This window comes from Stegostoma tigrinum, chromosome 1, assembly GCF_030684315.1.
Source record: "Stegostoma tigrinum isolate sSteTig4 chromosome 1, sSteTig4.hap1, whole genome shotgun sequence".
Lineage (NCBI taxonomy): Eukaryota > Metazoa > Chordata > Chondrichthyes > Orectolobiformes > Stegostomatidae > Stegostoma > Stegostoma tigrinum.
The window spans coordinates 1665655-1688317 of record NC_081354.1 but is presented as its reverse complement, the minus strand read 5'-3'; the positions used below and the strand labels follow the sequence as shown (position 1 = coordinate 1688317).

The window sequence follows — 22663 nt, the reverse complement described above, 5'->3', positions numbered from 1 at the left end:
GCCTGCAACGGTAGTAGATTCGCCAACTTTAGATACATTTAAGTCGTCATTGGATAAGCATATGGACGTACATGGAATAGTGTAGGTTAGATGGGCTTGAGATCGGTATGACAGGTCGGCACAACATCGAGGGCGGAAGGGCCTGTACTGTGCTGTAATGTTCTATGTTCTAATTGCCCTGATGTATTTTAGCGGCACTGAGAAGAAGTCACAGTGGAACCTTGAATCCTGCCAAGTACTTGATTGCATTGGGGCACATCTTTTGTTTGAAAGTTTGCTGGCAAGTACACAGTTTTGTTAGCAAAACTGATTGTTCCACACTCTCCTATTTTCTCTCCTATTCCTGCTGGAAATACAGATGCAGAGCACCATCCAGTATTAACCTTTAGCACCTTTCGAGAGTGTGAACACAGTTCCCAATCCAAGATGTATTCACAATTAAACCAGTTCTAGCCACTACCCGATGTTGTATTCTCTAAATTGCCATTTAATGGGTCATGAGCTCATTACTCATGATGTGGACTCTGGGAAGTTGTTTCTGTTGGGGGGGAGACTAGGACCTGTGGGCACAGCCTTAGAATTAGAGGGGGTAAATTTAAAACTGAAATGAGATGACATTTCTTCAGCCAGAGAGTGGTGGGTTTGTGGAATTCATTGCCGCAGAGTGCAGTGGAGGCCAGGATGTTGGATGCCTTCAAGGCAGAGATTGATAAATTCTTGATCTCACAAGGAATCAAGGGCTACGGGGAGAGTGCGGGTAAGTGGAGTTGAAATGCCCATCAGCCATGATTAAATGGTGGAGTGGACTTGATGGGCCAAATGGCCTTACTTCCACTCCTATGTCTTATGGTCTTACTATTTGTGGGAGCTTGCTGTGCAGAAGTGTCTGTCACATTTCCAACATTACGCCAGTGACTACTTGAAAATCCTGAGGTTATACAAACTGCTATTGAAATGCATGTTTTTTCTACTTTAACGACTTTGATTCAAAAACAGAAATTGCTGGAGAAACTCCGCAGGTCTGACAACGTCTGAAAAATGGTTACTGGATCATAGTAGTAACTCTGCTTTATCTCCGCAGATGCTGCCAGACCTGCTGAGTTTCTCCAGCAATTTGTTTTTGTTTCAGATTTCTAGCATCCACAGTTCTTTGTTTTTATTAGTTGATAACATTTGTTACTTGTGTGCATTAGAATTCGCGAAAACTTCTGTTTGATTGTAGAATCCTAAATCTGATTAAAATTAAAATTTAAAGCAACCACAAACTAGGATTTTTTTGTTTCCTATCCTAGACCAATGATGGCTGAAGAAGACACATATCGTCTTGGAGTCCCTGATGTAAGTGCGACTAATATTTCTGTTTGAAGCAAGTTTTTGTAAAAACTGACCGCACTATGATTAATTACAAATTTCTGGGGTGAATAGGAATACTCAGTTGCACAATGTTAAACATATTATTTGTTACTAGTTGAAAACAGTTGCTCAAAGTTATGCAAAACAGTGAGAAATTGTTTCCAGTGGCAGGAGGACCAGTCATCAGAGAAGAGACATTGACGATGTTTGGTTAATGAAGCAGATAGAAGATGGGAAGAAATGTAAACACACAGCCAGTTTTTGTGATCTAGAATGCGCTGCCTGAAAGGGCCATGGAAGTAGATTGGCAAGGACTTTTGAAGGGAAATTGGAGAATTACTTAAAAGAAGAATGCTTTGCAAAATTCTGGGGTAGAGCAGGTGGTAGTGGGAGTAATGGTGGGCTGAATGGTCTCTGGTGTTCCAAACTCTACTGTCAACAACTGGATTTGGGAAACAAACTATAAACTAAAATAATACAATTCTGAATAATTTAAAAGACATCAAATAACTGAGTGTTGTCATGATTTAGAATCTCCCGTTTCATCTCAGAACAGAATCAGCTCAGGTTGATGCCCTTAGAATCTCCAGAGCAGGCTACAGTGCCTCTGCATTGAATGACTTTGTGATGATTGATCAGACCTCCTCAATAGCACCCACTACAGTGAAAAAATATTGCTGTAATTCATTTGAAAAGTTCAGTCTTGCTTATTGTTGACTGCTGTAAATCATCAAACTGAGGCACTGGGAAGATGATCAGCCAGCGCAGTAATGCCTATGGCTCTCTCCATGGATCTGAGATGGTAAGAGTTTAATTTCCCCAATTGCTATCTCTCACTTTGATAAGTACAGAACCTAACATAATGTTAACTTTAAATCATAAACATTTCACATTTCTGCTGTGCTTTTGTGGTAAATGTGGTTATGAAGCTGTCAGCACAGCACACCAGTGAAGAAGTCAAATATTATGATAAACAAATATTGCTGAAGAGTTGTCACAAATATTTAAAAAGTGATAGTAGTTGTATGGTTATTACAACATATAGTAGATCATTTTATTATCGATTTATTTAGATCCCACCAACATCTTATAATTATGTCACTCCCTTAACAAAATGTCCCAAGGTACTTTACAGCAGCATTAATTGAGTAACTTTGACTTTCAACCTCAAACTGATTTAAGAGGTGAAGTCGTGAATTATAAGTCGTGTTAGAGGAGGAGTGAGGTGGAGGGTGGGGGTGTGTTAGTGAGAATGCAAATTTCCAGCCAGCAGGGTACAGGCATTTGGGGAAATGGCTGCCGAGCCTGTAGTGAAGGCACCAACAGTCGAGAAGCAGAGGTCTCGTTGGCCTTGATGATCAGTGACAGCATGGGGGTTAAGGTGCTCTGTTACCTGCCTGTTCAGCCACATTACATGGACGGAGGCAGAGCTGGCAGGTCCTTGTGAATTATGCATTGGTGAGATTCCCAGTTAATATGATCAGCTATGGGTGAAATGGGTCGTCTATTTAAGTCGAGCACAAGTTGGGCAAGTATGAAAACACTGTACAGGTTTATGGGAAAGTTCGAAAAGGAATGCTTTAAGCAACTTTCAGGAAGGCTATTGGATGAAGAAAGACTGAGGCTAGTGAGAGAAAGTGGCTGAGAGAGCATTCAATCCACACTTAAGCACCTTTTGTATGAAGAAGCGCTGTTTTGCATTGACATAGAAAAGACTGGGTAATGGTGAGATTCTGGAAAGAGTGCTCCTTGGCTCCATTCCAGGTTTTTGGCTGTTGTTAGTAGAGATTTTATTCTACCTGCTGGTTAGGGTATACCTGACCCGGGAAAGGTCACTGTTGGTTGAACACATCATTGGAGCCAGCCAAGAATATAAGAATTAGGAATGGGACTGTTGGCTCATACTCTCAACAAAGTTGTGGTGAATCTGATTTGCTGCATATGCCCAACTATCCTCAGTAATGATTCGTGCATTTACTTAACAATCTATCTACCTCTGTTTCCATCATCTTTTGAAGGAGAGAGTTCCATAGTCTAGTGACCCTCTGTGAGGAAACAAAATTGTCCTGACCTCTATCTAAAATACATGACAGCTTACTTTGAAATAATGAGCTCCCATATGGGAAGGAGCTATCTCTCATGTGCCCTGTCAAGGCACCTTAGGATCTCATACATTTCAACGAAGTCACTTACTCTTCTAAACTCCAGAGGAAATAAGGCCAGCTGTCAAACCTTTCCTCATAAGACAACCCATACATTCCAGGTGTTGGCATGGCAAACATTCTGTGAATTGCTTAAATAAGGAGACCAATACTGTACCCAGTACTCTGGTCCTGTAGTCTTATACCAGCACTTTGTATACCAGGCATAACCTCCCTATTTTTGAATTAAGCTTCCCTTGAACATTCCATTAGCTTTCCCCATTACTAGCTGTACTTCGAATGGATGTTGTGATAAAGATCTAGTCTGTATCCCTCCCCCAAAACAATCACTTTCCTCAATTTTTGTCCAACAGAAATACTGACCAAAGATGGCTGCCCACTTAATGTCATCAAATACTCTCTGAAGATAACTTTATGTTTCCTGGCATGAAACCATGTTTATTTTCTGTGCAATTTGCAAGTAAATAGTAAATCAGTGATATTGCCTTTTTTCTCCCTCAGATGTATGGTATTGATGATTATAATGCTTTAGAATTACCCAACTCCATGTTTACCTCTCCGATGGGTCCCACAGATTCTCCTCTGCAGACACGTGAGTATCATTAGAATGGGTGTTTTTTGCTGGGTCCTGAATTAAATAATTTCTACTTTCAATAATGTTTGTAAAATTGTGAAACTGTGCTTTGGGTCTGATTTTAAACAGTTTCCATCAACTGTGGAGAAGGATACGGAAGATAGAGGAGCTGGTGTAGGGGAGAAGGATTCACATTTTTGGATCATTGGGATCTCCTTTGGAGTAGATGTGACCTGTATAAGAAGGATAGATTGAGCCTGAATTGGAAGGGGGCTAATTTACTGGCGGGAAGATTAGCTAGAGCTGTTCAGAAGGATTTAAACTGGTAGGGAGAACTGGGGTGCATGGGGTTTGGGACCCAGAAAGACAGTGAAGCAAGGGATCAGCCTGAGACTGGCACAGTTGGGGAAAAAAAAGCATGTTAAATGGTCATGGCAGGCAGGAACAAAGCAGAGAATGAGGTAGGACTGATAAATTAAACTGCATTTATTTCAATGCAAGAGGCCTAATAGATAAGTCAGATGAACTTAGGGCATGGTTGGGAACATGGGACTGGGGTATCATGGCGATTACAGAGACATGGCTCAGAGATGGACAAGACTAGCAGCTTAATATTCCAGGGTATAGATGCTGTAGGAAGGATAGAAAAGGAGGAGTAAGAGAGGAGGGGTTTGTGGCGTTTTTGATTAGGGATAACCTTATGGCTGTACTTGGGGAGGATATTCCTGGCAATGCATCCAGAGAAATTATTTAGTTGGAACTGAGAAATAAAAAAAAGATGATCACCTCATTGGGTGGATGGATCTACTGGAGAAGGTGCAAAACCTGACCTACTGTTGGGAAATAAGGCAGGGCAAGTGACTGAGATATCAGTGGGGGAGCACTTTGGGCCAGTGACCATAATTCTATTAGTTTTAAAATAGTGATGGAAAAGGATAGGCCAGATCTAATAGTTAAAGTTGTAGATTGGAGGAAGGCCATTTTTGATGTTATTAGGCAAGGATGTTCAAAAATTGATTGGGAGCGGATGATTGCAGGTAAAGGGACAGCTGGAAAATGGGAATTCTTCAAAAGTGTGATAATAAGAGTCCAGGGAGACCATGTTTCTGTTAGGATGAAGGGCAAGGCTGGTAGGTGTAGGGAATGCTGAATTACTAGAAAAATTGAGGTTTTGGTTAAGAATAAGAAGGAAGCATATGTCAGGTATAGACAGCAGGGATTGAGTGAAACCTGAGAAGAGTATAAAGGCAGTGGGAGTGCCCTTAAGAAGGAAATCAGGAAGTCAAGAGGGGACCACGTGAGATAGCTTTGGCAAATAGGGTTAAGGAGAAACCAAAGGAATTCTACAAATAGATTAAGGACAAAAGCTTATGTAGGGAGAGAATAGGGCCCCTTAAAGATCAGCAAGGCAGCCTTTATGTGGAAATGCAGGAGATGGGGGAAGATACTTAAACGAATATTATGTATCAGTGTTTACTGTGGAGAAGGATACGGAAGATAGAGAATGTGGAGAAGTAAGTAGCGACATCTTGAAAAATGTCCATATTACAGAGGGGAACGTTCTGAATAGCTTAAAATGCATTAACATAGATAGAGTACATAGAACATTACAGCACAGTACAGGCCCTTCGGCCCTCGATGTTGTGCCGACCTGTCATACTGATCTCAAGCCCATCTAACCTACACTATTCCATGTACGTAAGGTGGATAATTCCCTGGGACCTGATCAGGTGTACCCTAGAACTCTGTGGGAAGCTAGGGAAGTGCTTGCTGGGTTTCTTGCTGAGATATTTGTATCATCGACAACCACAGGTGAGATACTGGAAGATCAGAGGGTGGCTAATGTGGTGCCACTATTTAAGAAAGGTGGTAAGGAAAAGGCAGGGAACTATGAGCCTGATAACGGTGGTAGGCCTGTTGTTGGAGGGAATCCTGAGGGATAGATATACAAAGATAACAAGGTGTAGACCTGGATGAACACAGCAGACCAAGCAGCATCATAGGAGCAGGAAAGCTGACTTTTCAGGCCTAGATGTTTGGAAAAGCAAGGACTGATTAGGGATAGTCAACATGGCTTTGTGCGTGGGAAGCTATGTCTCACTAACTTGATTGAGTTTTTTGAAGAAGTAACCAAGAGGATTGATGAGGGTAGAGCACTGGACATGATCAGTATGGACCTCAGTAAGGTATTTAACAAGTTTCCTCATGGTAGACTGGTTAGCAAGGTTAGATCACATGGAATACAGGGAGAACGAGCCATTTGGATACAGAACTGGCTTGAAGGTAGAAGACAGAGGATAGTGGTGGCGGAGGATTGCTTTTCAGACTGGAGACCTGTGACCAGTGGTGTGCTACAAGGATCAGGGATGGGTCCAGAGATCATAGGAACTGCAGATGCTGGAGAATCTGAGATAACAAAGTGTGGAGCTGGATGGACACAGCAGGCCAAGCAGCATCTTAGGAGCACAAGAGCTGACGTTTCAGGGCTAGACCCTTTCTGATGAAGGGACATGGCTAGTAAGTTTGCAGATGACACCAAAATTGGTGGTGTAGTAGAAAGAAGAAGGTTACCTCAGAGTACAATGGGATCTTGATCAGACAGGCCAATGGGCTGCAGAGTGACAGATGGAGCTTAATTTAATGTGAGGTGCTGCATTTTGGAAAGGCGAATCAGGGCAGGACTTATACACTTAATGGTAGGGTCCTGGGATGTTGCATCTGGAGGGAATCTTACTGTTTCGAATTAATGATACTGATTTTGTGAAACCTTAATCTTTTAATTTACTCTGTTAGACATGAGTTAAGCATGGAGAGGATTTAAGTTCTTACTGCTTCCTGATTTTACAAGCATTTCACTAAATATTTCCACTGTGGAAAAACAAATTGAGATTCAGAAAGTAGTGACTCAGTCCTCAAAGTTCCTTAACCCATTAGATACAATTTATCTTTTTATATGTTGTACAAGGGAAGGGTTGCTATCAAAAGCGTTGTTAGTTCAGTTTTCTTCACACTGTTTCACTCAACACATTTTCTCTGTCTGGTTTTCGGCTATAATTTATATACCATCTGAATTCACTTCCATTTAATATAGTGTACTGATAAAAATTGCTCTCTAACTCCTTTCTTCAGAATGAATTTAATGGTTTTACAGTTAGTACAGACAGCAATGTTTTGTTTAAAATACAAATGTAGGAGGCCATTTATCACCTCTGTCACTGGGCTAGTTGAAAAGCTGATCTGTAAGATCTATGAGAATCGCGTTGACAGCTGAGCATTCCAAGGCCCAGTAATGGAAATCCAAGTGTGAGTAACTACTTCTAGATTTTGCTCTTTCTACAGATAAAGAAATATTTGTGTCAGGAACTGGAAAGAGTTGAATCTAAGAGTTAACTTTAGGAAGGAGGTGAAAGCTTTAGAGAGGGAGATTTTTTTAAAAGAATAATTCCAGAGGTGGGGCATTTCAGTTACAGGGATGGACTGGGAGAAGCTGGGACTGTACTCTGTAGAGAAGTAAAAGTTGGGGGAAATTTAATAGAATCATTCAAAATCATGAGAGTCTGTAGAGAGTCCATAGTGAGAAACTGTTTCCATTAGTAGAATGATTCAGAGGACACATATTGAAGGTGATTGGTGAAAGAACCAAAGGTGACCTAACGAAAAACTTACTTTAGTCGGTGACTGGTTAGTGACAGGGCTACGTTGCCTGATAGTCTGCTGAGGGCAGGGTCAATCGTGTTTTATAAAACAAAAATGAATAAGCATCTGAATAGGAAAATTTACAAACCTAAAGACAAGGCTAAGGAGAGGAGTTAACTGAGTGGCTCTTGTCAGGAGTCGGCGCAGCCTAAATGAATTAAGTACTCTCTTTCTGGGCTATACTAGTCTATCATTCTTTGATGGTTTAGATCATCCATATTTTGAGGAAGAGCTAAACTGATGGGTGAAAATTTTGGCCCAGCTTGTACCTTCTGTAAACCTCAGCTTATTCAAAATGCAGCTTCCTTGTATGCTAATACAAGCCAGGCACTGCTCCCCATTACCCTAGTGCTCAATAACCCAAGATGAAATTTCTTTCCATTGTAATTTATTCATGGGATGTGAACATTGCCTGCCTGGTCCAACATTTGTTGCCCTTGAGAAGGTGGGGGTGAGCTGCCTCATTGAACCACTGCAGTCCATGTGCTGTAGGTTGACCCACAATGCCCCTTGCGAGGGAATTCCAGGATTTTGACTCAGTGATACTGAAGGAGCACCGATATATTTCCAAGTCAGGATGGTGAGTGGCTTGGAGGGGAACTTGCAGGGGGAGGTGTCCTCATGTATCTGCTGACCTTGTCCTAGATGGAAGTGGTCGTGGGTTTGAAAGGTGTCACAGAGATAGTAGGAACTGCCGATGCTGGAGCATCCGAGATAACATGGTGTAAAGCTGGATGAACACAGTGGGGCAAGCAGCATCGGAGGAGCAGGAAAGCTTGACATTTCGGGCCGGGACCCTTCTTCGGAAATGGGGGAGGGGAAGGGGATTCTGAAATAAATAGGGAGACAGGGGAAGGCAGACAGAAGATGGATAAAGGAGAAGATAGGGTGAGAGGAGACAGACAGGTCAAAGAAGTGGGGTTAGACCCAATGTAGGTGGGGAGTTGGGGGTGGATAGGTCAGTCCAGGGAGGACAGACGGGGCAGGGGGGGCGGGATGAGGTTAGTGGGTAGAGACTGGGGGTGGGGCTAGAGGTGGGAGGGATGGTTAGGGAGGCGGGGACTAGCTGGGCTGGTTTTGGGATGTGGTCAGGGGAGGGGAGATTTTGAAGCTTGTGAAGTCCACATTGATATCCTTGGGCTGCAGGGTTCCCAAACGAAATATGAGATGCTGTTCCTGCATCTTTCAGGTGGCATCATTGTGGCAATGCAGGAGACCCAGGATGGACATGTTGTCCGAGGAGTTGACGGGGGAATTGAAATGGTTCGCGACTGGGAGGTGTAGTTGTTTGTTGCGAACAGAGTGTAGGTATTCTGCAAAGCAGTCCCCAAGCCTCTGTTTGGCTTCCCGATGTAGACCAAGACAAAACGGGAACAGCGGATGCAGTATATAACATTCACAGATGTGCAGGTGAACATCTGTTTGATGTGAAAAGTCTTCCTAGGGCCTGGGATCGGGGTGAGGGGGGAGGTATAGGGGCAGGTGTAGCACTTGCTTCGGTTGCAGGGAAAAGTGCCGGGGGTGGTGGGGCTGAAGGGAAGTGTGGAGCGGATAAGGGAGTCATGGAGAGAGTGGTCCCTCTTGAAAGCACATAAGGGTGGGGAGGGAAAAATGTCTTTGATAGTAGGGTCGGATTGCAGATGGCGGAAATGTTGGAGGATGATGCGTTGGATTTGGAGGTTGGTCGGGTGGTATGTGAGACGAGGGGAATTCTGTTTTGGTTATTATTGCGAATAGAAGGTGTGAGGGATGAGTCGTGGGAAATGCAGGAGACACAGTCGAGGGCACTTTTGATCACTGTGGAGGGGAAGTTGCAGTTTTTGAAGAAAGAGGACGTCTGGGATGTTTAGGAGTGGAATGCTTCATCTGGGGACCAGATGCGGTGGAGGTGAAGAAATTGGGAATAGGGGATGGCATTTTTACACGAAGGTGGTTGAGGCGAGGAATATTCCAGGTAGTTGTGGGAGTTGGTAGGTTTAAAATTGATATCGGTTTCCAGGTTGATGGCAGAGATGGAGAGAGAGGTGTCAGAGATGGTCCAGGTAAACTTAAGGTTGGGTGAAGTGGATGAACTGTTCGAGCTCCTCATGGGAACACGAGGTGGCGCCGAAACAGTCATCGATATAACGGAGGAAGAGATGGGGGTTAGGGCCAGTGTAGCTTTGGAAGGGGGTTGTTCCACGTACCCCACAAAGAGGCAGGCATAACTTGGGCCCAAGCTGTCTGAGGATCTTTGGTGAATTTCTGCAGTTCTTCCTGTAGATAGTACACACTGCTGCTACTGAGTGTCAGTGGTGGAGGGAGTGGACGCCTAAGGATATGGTACCAGTCAAATGGGCTGCTTTCTCCTGGATGGTGTTAAGCTTTTTGAGTGTTGATGGAGCTGCACCCAATCAGGCAAATGCGGAATATGCCACCACTCTCCCGACTTGTGCTTTGTCAATGACGGACAGGCTTTGGCGTGTCAGGGGGTGAGTTACTTGCCACAGTATTCCCAGCCTCTGAGCTGCTCTTGTAACTGCTGTGTTTATATGGCTAGTCCAGTTGAGTTTCTAGTCAATGGAAAGCCCAAGGATGTTGATAGGCGAGGATTCAGTAATGGGGATGGCATTGAATATCAAAGGGTGATAGTTAGATTCTCTTTTGTTGGATATAGCAATTGTTTGGTACTTGTGTGGCACAAATTCACTTGCCACTTTTCAGCCTACTCCTGGATATTGTCCAGATCTTGCTACATTTGAACATTGACTGCTTTAGTATCTAAGAAATCACGAATGGTGCTGAACATTGTGAAATCATCAGCAAACATCCCTGTTTCTGACCTTACGATGGAGGGAGGGTCATTGATGAAGCAGTTGAAAATGGTTGGGTCTAGGATACTATCCTGAGGAACACCTGCAGAGATGTCTGGGAGCTGAGATAACTAACCTCCGACAACTATGAATATCTTTCCTATATGTCAGGTATAACTCCAATCACTGGAGAGTTTTCCCTCCGTTCCCACTGACTTTGGTTTTGCTAGGGCTCCTTGAAACTGCACTCAGTCGAATGCAGCCTTGATATCAAGGGCTGTCACTCTCACCTCACCTCTGGAATTCAGCTCTTTTGTTCATGTTTGATCCAAGGCTGTAATGAGGTCAGGAGCTGAGTGGCCCTGGCGGAACCCAAATTGGGCGTCACTGAGCAGATTATTGCTGAGCAGATGCTGCTTGATGGCACTGTTGTTGGCACCTTCCATCACTTTACTGATTATCAAGCGTAGACTGATGGGGTGATAATTGGCCGAGTTGGATTTGTCCTGTTTTTTGAGTACTGGCCATACATGGGCAATTTTTCACATTATCAAACTTGATGCCAGTATTGTAACTGTACTGGAACATCTTGGATAGGGAAGTGGCAAGTTCTGGAGCACAAGTCTTCAGTACCTTTGCTGGAATATTGTCAGGGCCCATAGCCTTAGCAGTATCTGGTTCCTTCAAACGTTTCTTGATATCACGTAGTGAATCAAATTGGCTGAAGACTGATGTCTGTAATGCTGGGTACCACTGGAGGAGGCTGGGAATACCTTATATTTTGCACTGATGTGCTGGGCTTCTCCATCATTGAGGATGAGGATTTTTATGAAGCCTCCTCCTTCAGTGAGTTGTTTAATTGTGCAGCACCATTCGCGAGTGAATGTGGCAGGACTGCAGAGCTTAGACCTGATCTGTAAGTTGTGGGATCACTTAGCTCAGTCTATCATTTGCTACTTATCTAGGCCTGAAACGTCATCTTTTGTGCTTGGCCTGCTGTGTTCATCCAGCTTCACACTTTGTTATCTGGCATATAAGTAATATCTGCTTGGCTTCACCAGGTGGACACCCCATCTTCAGGAATGCCTGGTGCTCCTGGCATGCTCTCCATTGAACCAGGCTTGATTGTCTGGCCTGATGGTAACAGTTGATTGGGGGATATGCGGGACCATGAGAATGTAAATTTTGTCTCATCCATTAAAGAACCCATTTTAAAAACTTATATTTTTGTCCTCCCTGAGTCTGCATTTCTTTCTCTCCATCATTCTTGCAATCTTTCAATTCCAGTGTTGTTTTTGCTTCTGAATTGCTGATTTCCACTGTTACACCACTGGCAGTTGTACCTTCACCTGCCTGGATGCTAATCTCTGGAGTCCCGTCCCAAAGCCCCTCTTAACAGCCTCTGCAGAACAAAATGATCGTTAAAATGGAGTTTTGGTTGCAGATGGTAATACCATCGAATGAGCGTCTGTAAAATTTTAATTAAATACAGTGGTGTGAATGCAAATCTTGAGCTGTTTTACTGTATTAAAGGTGTTACGTAAATAAAAGTTGCAGTGCAATAATCAATAAATAATAAACATCAAAATGATGTAAGCTGTACTGTAATGTATCAATCACACCTCGTAATGCCAGGAGGAACAAGAGCAGGGGTCGTTCTTTGGCCTCCTAAACCTACTCTGTTGTCAAACACCAATTGTCTCTGACCTGATTATATTGTTACCCCCAATTTTCTGTCTACCCTTGACTTTCTTGTTAAAAATCCATATAACTCAGCCTTGAATACATGACCCAGCCTCCATTGTTCTTTGGGATAGAGAATTTCAAAGATTAATGACCCTTTTGAGGGAAGAAACTCCGCCTCATCTCCATTTTAAAACTGTCTCCTGGTTCTAGGTGCTCACCATTGGAACGATCCTCTCATTATTCACTTGTGAAGACCCCTCAGTATCTTACATCATTCAATAATGTCATTTCTTATTCTTCTAAACTCTAATAGAAATAGCCCAGCCTGCTCAAACTTCTTGAATTATATAACCAGTCAGGACATTTGGCCACCTTGTGCATCAGTGAACAATGAGTGTAAGAAATTTGAATGTAAATCATATTTCATGCTGTGACCTTAGTTTAAATGAAGTGGCATGAATTATCCTGCAATCCTTGAGGGAAACACCGTTTACTGGCTTGAAGTTGAACTGGTTTTTCTGTTTAGCATGAAGAGGGTCAGATTATTGAGTGTATGAAGCAGATTGAATTGGCAGCATTAAGTTGGGTGTGGTCTTTAGATGATTTTATGATTTAATACTTTGAAAGGATGATACGTTACTTGGTATGATAAATATCTCTAATTAACATGCAGATTTTACAACTGTTGGGATTTATGAGAAGATTTTTTTTTTGCAATCTCAGCCTTACAAGGGAGAATTGTTGTGGGTATGGGAATTTCCAGAAAAAGATCTTCATTCAAATTAGACTCCAACTTACTTATGAAGTATATCTTTTGTAAGTGCTGATTTTGTTATTACAATAATCATTGTACCTTTTCTTCCCAGCTGATGGACCATACCTGCAGATTCTAGAACAACCCAAACAGGTAAGAGGGGGACATTGGCAGCAATGTTTCTTGGACTCAAGATCAAAGCCACGTTGCTCATGTTAACATCATCCTGTAGTTCATTAGTCAGGATCTTTCATTTTATGGAATCTTACAGCGCAGAACTGACATCAGTTGGCCCATTGTGTCTCTGCCAGGCGTTTGAAAGATTCAACACTTGTCCCCAATGTTGCCCTGATGCCCTCCTTCCAGTCCTGCACATTTGTCCTAAGCAAGTGTTTAGCCAACTCCCTTTATAAAGATATTATTGAATGTGCATCTACTGTCTTTTCTATTTTAGACCATTATAACTCATTTCATGAAAAGCAACTTCTGACATTCTCCGTGGATTATCTTTAATCTGTGGCATCTGGTGATTTACCCTGTCCACAGTGGAAAACATTTCTCCCTCTTGACTCCGTGAAAACTACATACCCCTGCAGCCCATTGATATCAATGTGGATTTCACCAGCTTCAAAATCTCCCCTCCCCAGCTGCATCCCAATACCAGTCCAGCTCGTCCCCTCCTCCCTAACCTGTTCTTCCTCTCACCTATCCCCTCCTCCCACCTCTAGCCGCACCTCCATTTCCTACCTACTAAACTCATTTCATCCCCTTGACCTGTCAGTCCTCCCCGGACTGACCTATCCCCTACCTCCCCACCTATACTCTCCTCTCCACCTATCTTCTCTTCCATCCATCTTCGGTCCGCCTCCACCTCTATCCCTATTTATTTCAGAATCCTCTCCCCATCCCCCTTTGGGTCTAGGCCCAAAACATCAGCTTTTGTGCTCCTAAGATGCTGCTTGGCCTGCTGTGTTCATCCAGTTCCACACTTTGTTATCTCGGATTCTCCAGCATCTGCAGTTCCCATTATCTCCTATACCATTTTGAATGCCTCTATCAAATCTCCTGTGAGCCCTCTCTGATCTATGGAGAACAATCCAGTTTGTCCAGTCTCTTTGTGAAGAACCTACCTCCCACAAATCCCCAAGGCTAAAATTGATGAATATTTCAGTTGATGTCAAACTAAAACAAAATGGGATTGAGTTCTGATTTTCAAATCCTTACACGCACCTTGGATGATCAAGAGCAATTTTTGGAAAGCTGAAGCTGAGTCTGTTTGAACACAAATATGATGATTGATCATAACTGCCTTTGTTTGAGAACTTGTAATGTTGACGAATTGATATCATTGGAAAGCAGAATAGTAGTAAAGATGAAATGTATTTCAGATGATCACAGGGAATTGAGTTAGGGAGGGAATACCAGTTGTTGTCAGAGAATTGTACCAAGAGGAAAATGGAGAGTTTTTACAATCTGCAGTGTTCTGCCTGAAAGGTTGGTGTTCAGTTTTAACTTTTAAAAGAAAACTGGATGAATTCTTGAAGACAGTCAGGAGAGAACAGGAGAGTGTGTCTGAAATTGGATTGATCTTTTAAAGAGCAGGTGAGGTACAATGGGCTAAATGATCTTCTGTGCTGTTGGATTCTATTCTGTGGATTCTGTAAACTTTCATTTTCAAGGATTAATGAAACATTACTGGAAGAATGTTTTTAGAATTGTGAGGAAGAAGCAAATCAAGTTTTTATTCTAAATCACAGTTGCTGAATAAATAGTGTTTTATTATATAATAGTCCCAATGTTATCCTCATTGTCAAACTGTGGGCAGTGGTTAGGGATGTATATTTGTAGGTAGACTGGGACCTGCAGTAGTTACTAAAATTTACTTAGTCGGGTAGATGTGATGTTTATCTTCAGCTATCACGTGTTACCTATGAGACGAGAACCATACCAGGAATGATGGGAGGTCCTTTAGAAACCAACAATTGAGAGAAATTTCTGTAAGTTGACAGCAGATATAAATCCCTCAATTGCACTTTTGGAATAGACTAGAATACCAGGATCAGAAGAATCAGTAAGAAATAATCAGCTTGCTTAATACTTCTTACAAACCGACAGATATTTTTGCTGCTTTTCTCTGGATAGAGATTGTCTTCCTTTTGGACCAGTTCATGCAGCTGCCAATTCAGATTCTTGATTTAGAGTGATCACCAAGCTGGTTGCTCCTACACCAGTGTTCACCTTGATGCTGAAGTGATGGTGGCTGATTCACTATCACTTGTGGAGTTTTACAATTGGTGATGTTATTTCCTGTGTCTGTTATTTCATTTGTGTTTGCACCATGTGTTTGTCAGACTGGTGGAAGTGCTTATCTTCAAGGATCCTGAAGAAAAGCTAATGAAAAAAGAGAAACAAATTGTTTTCATAAACCTTTCAAAAACAATTTATGGATAGGTTTAAAGAAGAAATTATATTTTAAAGAGAAGCCAGATCTTGTTTAAACAGTAGCAACCACAAAATAAACCACACGTCCTCAATATTAACCTTTGCGATGTCAGTAAATGACAGTTTTCTAGACATTGGGTTTGTAATTCTGGCAAATATTCACAATAGGAAGGAAGTCAATGTATGTAATAAATGTCAGCATTGAAATGTGTACGTATGCATCTCCAAATGTGTACGTATGCATCTCCAAATGATGATTATCTCAGTCCATTGAAGCTTCCTGTCCAGCATGTTAATAGAATTTTCAGCACAGAAACTTACTTTTCAGTCCGATCGTTCACGTGGGCATTGAGGTTCTGCACAAGCCACCTCCAATCCTCATTCATAGCTGACAGTTTCATATCCATGTAAATATGTCAACCAAGGGTAAGTGCCCTACTGTTAAATAACAAATTGAATTTATAATCAAGATGAGATCTTAAATTCAGTAAGAAAGATTAAGAAAATTTAATTGTTCCCAAACTCTAATTAGACTAATGTTTCTATGGGAGGAGTAATGGTTTGTTGATGGTAGGTTAGCGGTAAGTGTGAATCAGTCATTGTGTTGCTTTATAAATTCAAACGTTCTTTTTAGGCTTCCAGATGTTATGATCCCAGCCGATGTTAATAATGGAGAAGCCACATTCCAACATGAAATTGCACTTGATAAAACGTATGTTTAAAATTTGCAGTTGGTGGCTGCTGTGGTTAGTCACTGCATCATATTCACTTGAAAATGCAGATGTTCTTTAAAAACAGAACATAAGTTTATTAAATAAAAAGAAACAAACAAAAGTATATATAAATTATAAAGATCATGACACAAGCTTCAAATCAAAGTTTCAACCTATTTTGCAACACTGTTACAGAGACTCAATCCCAGAGAAATATCTTCCCTATCTCGACTTTTTAAATCTGATTCTTTGAAGATTTTAATAATTGTTTGAGTCCACTGGCATGAATTCTGATGATCTAAGTATTTTCAATCCTAACAACTTGAAGATTTTGATCTAAACTCTTCAAAGCTTCACAGACTAAAAACCACTTCTGTTTGAGGTGACTGGTTCCCCTGCAAAAAGAAACTAGTCTGCATTCTGAACAAATATTTTGTGAAGTCAAACCTGTACCAATTGCCTTCGTATATTTGCTCTGCCTGTCATAAACCCAACAGCTGAAATATTTATCCATTAACACCGTAGGGTTCTCCCAGGCACTTGATTACAATCATATATCTTGGAGCTAATATAGTTCAATCACACTTACAAGTGACTTTCTGAATGTTTTAAAAAGATATTTGCAGATCTGTTTAAAATCTATCTGCCACTATTTAGAAAAAAGTCTAAATTTCAAAGATGATAACACATAATACAAATGGCAGGCTGTGACCATCTCCAATAAGAAACAATCGAACTATCATCTCTTGACAGTCAAACATTTGACATCAAATGTAGAGGGAAGACAATGGCCTAATGATGTTATCACTAGACTATTAATCTAGAAACCCTGGTAATTTCCTAACTCTGACCAGGGTTTGAATCTGCCATGGCAAATGACGAATTTTGATTCAGTTGAAAATCTGGAATTAAAAGTCTAATGATGACCATATGACCAGGGAAAACCCATCTGGTTCACTAATGTCCTTCAGGGAAGGAAATCTATCCTCATCTGGTCTGACCCACATGTGACTCCAGGCCTAAAGCAAGTTGATTCCTAACTGCCCTCTGGGCAATAAATGTGAAGAAAAAATCAGAGTTAACATTTCAGTTCCAGCGACCCTTCCTCAGAACTCAGTAGGGTCACCGGAACCAAAATGTTAACTCTGATTTTTTCCTTCACAGGTGCTGCCAGACATACAGCTTTTTTCCAGCAACTTCTGTTTTTGTTCCTGAGTTACAGCATCCACAGTTCTTTCAGTTTTTATGGGGAATAAATGGGGGCCTAGCCTGTGACAGCAAAAAAAATTCAGTGGTGTTTCCATCACTGAATACCCCACTATCAACACCCTGGAGTTATCATTGACCAGCAACTGAGGTGGACTTGTCATATAAACACAGCAGCTACAAGAGCAGGTCAGAGGCTGGGAATTCTGCAAGTAGCTCACCTCCTGACTCCCAAAGCCTGTCCACCATCTACAAGGCACAAGTCAGGAGTTTGATGGAAAACTCTCCACCTGCCTGGAATGGGTACAGCTTTAACAACACTCAAGCACTTGAAACCATCCAGTACGTAGCAGCCCATTTGATTGGCACCACATCCACAAATATCTACTGGCTTCACCACTGATGCTTAGTTGCATTGTACTATCTACAATGACATGGAGGTGCTGGTGTTGGGCTGTGGTGGATGAGGTCAGAAATCACATGACAACAGGTTTATTTTAAATCGCAAGCTTTCAGAGAGTAGCCCCTTCACGTGACGAAGGGGCTATGCTTTAAAAGCTTGTATTTTCAAATAAACCCGTTGGACTGTAACCTGGTGTCTTGTGATTACTATCTACAAGATCCACTACAGAAATTTACCAAAGATCCTCAGACAACACCTTCCAAATTCATGACCACTTACATCTGGATGGACAAAGGCTGCAGATATTTGGGAACACCACCAACTCCTGCAAATTCCCCTCCAAGCCACTCATCATCCTGACTTGGAATTATATCACCGCTCCTTCACTGTCGCTGGGTCAAAATCCTGGAATTCCCTCCGTAAGGACATTATGAATCAACCTACTGCTGCAGTGCTTCGAGAAGGCAGCTCAGCACCACCTGCAGAGAGCACCTAGGAATGTGCAATGAATGTTGGCCTAGCCAGTGATGCCCACATCTCACAAGTGAATTTTTAAAAAAATGTGTACTTTCCATCTGACACAAATCTTGTTCATCTTTGAGGTTAATTTGTGATATAGAATCCACTTTATATATTGAGTTTGCTCCCTGTCATCAAAACTGAACTGATTCTAGATGCATCAGCGACTGACTCTGATATATCATGTGTGCCTGATGTTTTGAATAAACTTGCTGTCAATATAGAGCCAAGGCATTTCAGTAGTAATAGAGAAGGTGGCAGGGCAAGTTGAAGCTCTTTTAAGAAAAAATGTGACCTTGGGCTTTATAAACAGTGCCATGAAGTACAGAAACAAGGAGAAAATGCCAGACCTTTACTTAAACCTCACCTGGATTTGTGTGTCCACTTTGCATAGTGCATTAAGGCCTTGGAGAAGCTGCAAATGGGACCAGAGATGAGGGGCTTCAGCTGTTCCCTGTCAGCCCTGATTTGAAAGTCTTGATTGATTCTCCATCTTCCAGTCTCTCAGATGGAGCATTCCAGAACCTAATCAGTCACAATTTAAAAGAAATTGCTGGTTCTTTTAGCCTGTTATCTGAAATTGGTGTTTGTCCCAATCTACTTGGTCTAGCCCCCTTTTTGATTTTGAGTACTTTGAGACAAAATCTCCTGTCAATTCTGTCTGCTGCAGGAATAACAGTTCCAGCTTCACTAATCCACTGATGTCACTGGGGTATCTCATTTCTGAAACTCTTATCTGCATCCTTTTTCTAAATCCCCAATGTATCTGTTTGAATCATGTATAAATGCTCACTGTCCAATCTGATTTGTCTTTGTAGAGAGGATTTCGTTTCCGTTATGGATGTGAGGGACCATCCCATGGAGGATTACCTGGTGCATCGAGTGAGAAAAACAAGAAATCCTACCCTACTGTGAAGGTTTTTGTTTCATTATTAAATCTGTTTATTGCAAATGAGAATGTGAGAGAATCTTAACAGCCTGGTTAAACGAGTTTGGCCTGTTCCATCTTCCCTTGTTCAGTATGAAGTGTTTAAAATAAATTGGACTTCTCACAATTTCAGATCTGTATATTCTGAACGATCTAAACCACAGGATCTCTAGTTAATAATTTCAAATGCATCTGAACATTTTAAATAAATTTTCAGGGTATTTCTGTGGATTTTTGTCAGTTCAGCAAATGAGTTGGCAGGTGGTGGGTGGAATTCTGACTGTAGTATTTATATTTAGAATGTATTCAAATCTTACTTTATACTTAATTAGATATTTGTGTGGGCTCGGGTGGGTTAGAGTTTGTAACGGTGAAAAACTCTGTGAACAGGAAGTAACCTGGCGCTTAAAATAATGTCACAGGAAATTTACATCTAAGGGTAATGTTAATATTTTGGCCTTGAGTTCTGTGGTGTAAATATAATGTCAAATATGTACACATTTTAGCTGTAGTTCTGCTTCCCTCATTCCCACTAATTATAATAACAATCCAGAGAAGATTAATCCCTTCCCCAAATGTGAAAAAGAAACCAAGATGCCATTGCTTGGTACATCTGAAATCTTTGCTGAACCAAAATGAATCTTTCTTCAATTTAAAGCATGTTTTGTAGGTCAGTTCAACATCTGGCTTCTTTATACAATCAATGTTGAGCTGAAAATGGGAAGCTAAAATGGGAACAAAACTTCTGCTGAAATTTAAAATGTTAAAATATCAATGTCGGAGGAAACAGAAATCCCAAGAGGGAACTGCAATCTATACAGTTCCTCTAACCTGTTCAGTTCTGTTTTTTGTGCCTCATCTCAACTTCAGTTTGTATTAATATGTCATATTTAATGTAATTAGACTGAAGTAACAGTCTTTCATGTATCTGAAGATTAGCAACTGTCACAGGTTCTTTGCCTCTACTCTGGTTAGCACAGACAGCTCATACTGAGGCTAAAGAAACTTCAGAGTGCTATTACATTAAATACGGAGTTTGGCTGAGAAAGTGGTGATGCCCTCATAGACATGCAGATGGAGATTGGATGGTTGTTCAACAAATAATGTGTTGCCCCCATAATGGGAATAGCACTTGAAATTCCTATGGCAGGGCATACAGGGATATGGAAAAAAATAGGCATCAATGAATAGGTTTAGTACATGGCTAAGATTTCATAAAGACAGAATGCAGTACTTTAAAATGTGTCACGTGTTTGTTGGTAGGAAAGCCTGAACGTGTAATTAAACCAGCGCCTTTGACACCTGAACAAGTTACGAGGAGCTGTTTAGTTGAGTATTAATGGATTGTGTATGATCATCGCTGAAAACAAAATTAGCACATCAGCATAATCTTACAATTATGAATATGACAACTTAGTGTATTTTTCCCCCAGTTTTTGTTGTTTGTGTGTATCGGGGAGTTTTAGAAGGGCATTAGAGTTTTAACCAGTAGAAGTACATGTTGAAAATTCATAGTTGTTTGCCTCTGGCAAGAAGCTTTAATACCCAAATGAGGAAGTATTTGAAATGGTTTAGAGTCCTAGAGTTACAGAGTAATACAACATAAAAACACAACCTTTGGCCCAAACTGGCTCAGGCTGACCTTGGTGCCCACGCAGCTAGTTCCCATTGCCCGCATTTAGTCCATCTCCCTCTAAACCCTTCCCACCCATGTAGCTATCCAAATGTTTTTTAAATATTGCTGTTGCCCCTGCCTCAACCATGTTCTCTGGCAGCCCATTCCATATACACACCACTCTCTGTGTGAAGCAGGTGCCCCTCAGGTCCTCCTTAAATCTTGCCCCTCTCACCTTGAACCTATGCCCTCTAGTTTTCAATTTCCCATCCCTCGGAAAGAGACAATATGCATTCATCTTATCAGTGCCTCACATGATTTAATACACCACAATTAGGTCACCCCTCATTCACCTATATTCCAAGGAATAAAGTCCTATCTTGGCCAACCAGTCCTTAATACTCAGGTCTACTAGTACTGGCAACATGCTTGCAAATTTTCTTTGCACTCTTTTTAGTTTAACTACATCTTTCCTATAACAGGGTGACCAAATCTGTACGCAATGCTCCAATTGCAGCTTCACCAACAACTTATACAACTGTAACATAACATTCCTATATTCAGTGCCTTAATCGATAAAGGCCAGCATGCTCAAAGCCTTCTTCACCACTCTATCCACCTATGATGTTGCTTTCAATGAACTATGTACTTGTATTCCTAGGTCCCTCTGGCCCCCGACACTTCTCAGGACCTTACCATTTACTGTATAAGTCCTTTCCAAAGTGCGACACCTCACACTCATCTGTATTGAATTGCATTTGTCAATCCTCAGTCCACTTTCCCATCTGACCAAAATCCATCTGTAATTTTTGATAACCTTCTTTGCTATCAACGATACCTCTGAATTTTGTATCACCCACAAACTTACTAATCATGCCTCATACATTTACATCCAGGTCATTAATGTCAGTAACAAATAACAAAGGCCCCAGCACCGATCCCTGCGGCACATCACTAGTCACAGGCCTCTAATCTGCAAAACAACCTTCTACCATCACCCTCTGCTTCCTACCATCGAGCTAATTTTGAATCCAATTAGCCAGCTCCCCCTGGATCCCATGCAACCTAACTTTCATGATTAGCTTACCATGCAGGATCTTACTAAAGGCCTTACTAAAGTCCGTATAGACAACATCCACTACCCTGCCCTCATCCATCCTCTTGGTTACCTCTTCAAAAAACTCTAAGGGATTTGTCAGACCAAACAGAGCATGCACAAATCCGTGCTGACTATCCCTAATCAGACCTGGATTATCCAAATGTTGGCTGAATCTGTCCCTCAGTATCCTCTCCAATAACTTGCTTACCACTGATGGCAGGCTCACTGTTGTGTAGTTCCCTGGCTTGTCTTTGCTACCTTTCTTAAACAATGGAACATCATTAACCACCCTCCAGTCTTCCAGGACTTCACCAGTGGCTAAAGATGAAGCAAAAGTCTCTACAAGGGCCTCTGCAGTTTCTTCCGTGCCATCCCACAACATCAGAGGATGGACTTGATCAGGCCCAGGGGATTTATCCTCCTTAATGCACTTTAAGGCTGCAAACACCAACTCTCTGGTAATATGCATGCAGTCCAAAACATCCCCACTTGTTTGCCTCATTTCCTTAACATCCATAATTCTCTCCTCCAGTAAACACTAGTAGACACTTGGTAAAATCTCTGCCACTTCCTGTGGCTCCACACAGAGACGACCCTGCTGACCTTTAAGGGGACCTGTTCTCTCCCTAGCCACCCTCTTCCTCTTAATATAGCTGCAGAACCTTACCAGCCAGACCCATCTCATACCTTCTTTTTGCTCCTAAGTGTGCTCCCTCACTTC

General features: G+C 41.7%; 1 protein-coding gene across 4 annotated transcripts in view; it reads left to right on the top strand.

Moving 5' to 3' along the window:
- The window catches only part of LOC125450732 (nuclear factor NF-kappa-B p105 subunit-like), a 92894-nt gene that overhangs the window by 15193 nt on the left and 55038 nt on the right, over positions 1–22663 (top strand). For all 4 annotated transcript variants that reach the window (XM_048526825.2, XM_048526832.2, XM_048526843.2 and 1 more), the window contains exons 2-5: positions 1293–1338; positions 4017–4107; positions 13130–13170; positions 19119–19217. In XM_048526825.2, the coding sequence (XP_048382782.1) occupies positions 1297–1338; positions 4017–4107; positions 13130–13170; positions 19119–19217 (273 nt within the window). In that variant the 5' untranslated portion in view covers positions 1293–1296. The remainder of the gene's footprint in view (positions 1–1292; positions 1339–4016; positions 4108–13129; positions 13171–19118; positions 19218–22663) is intronic.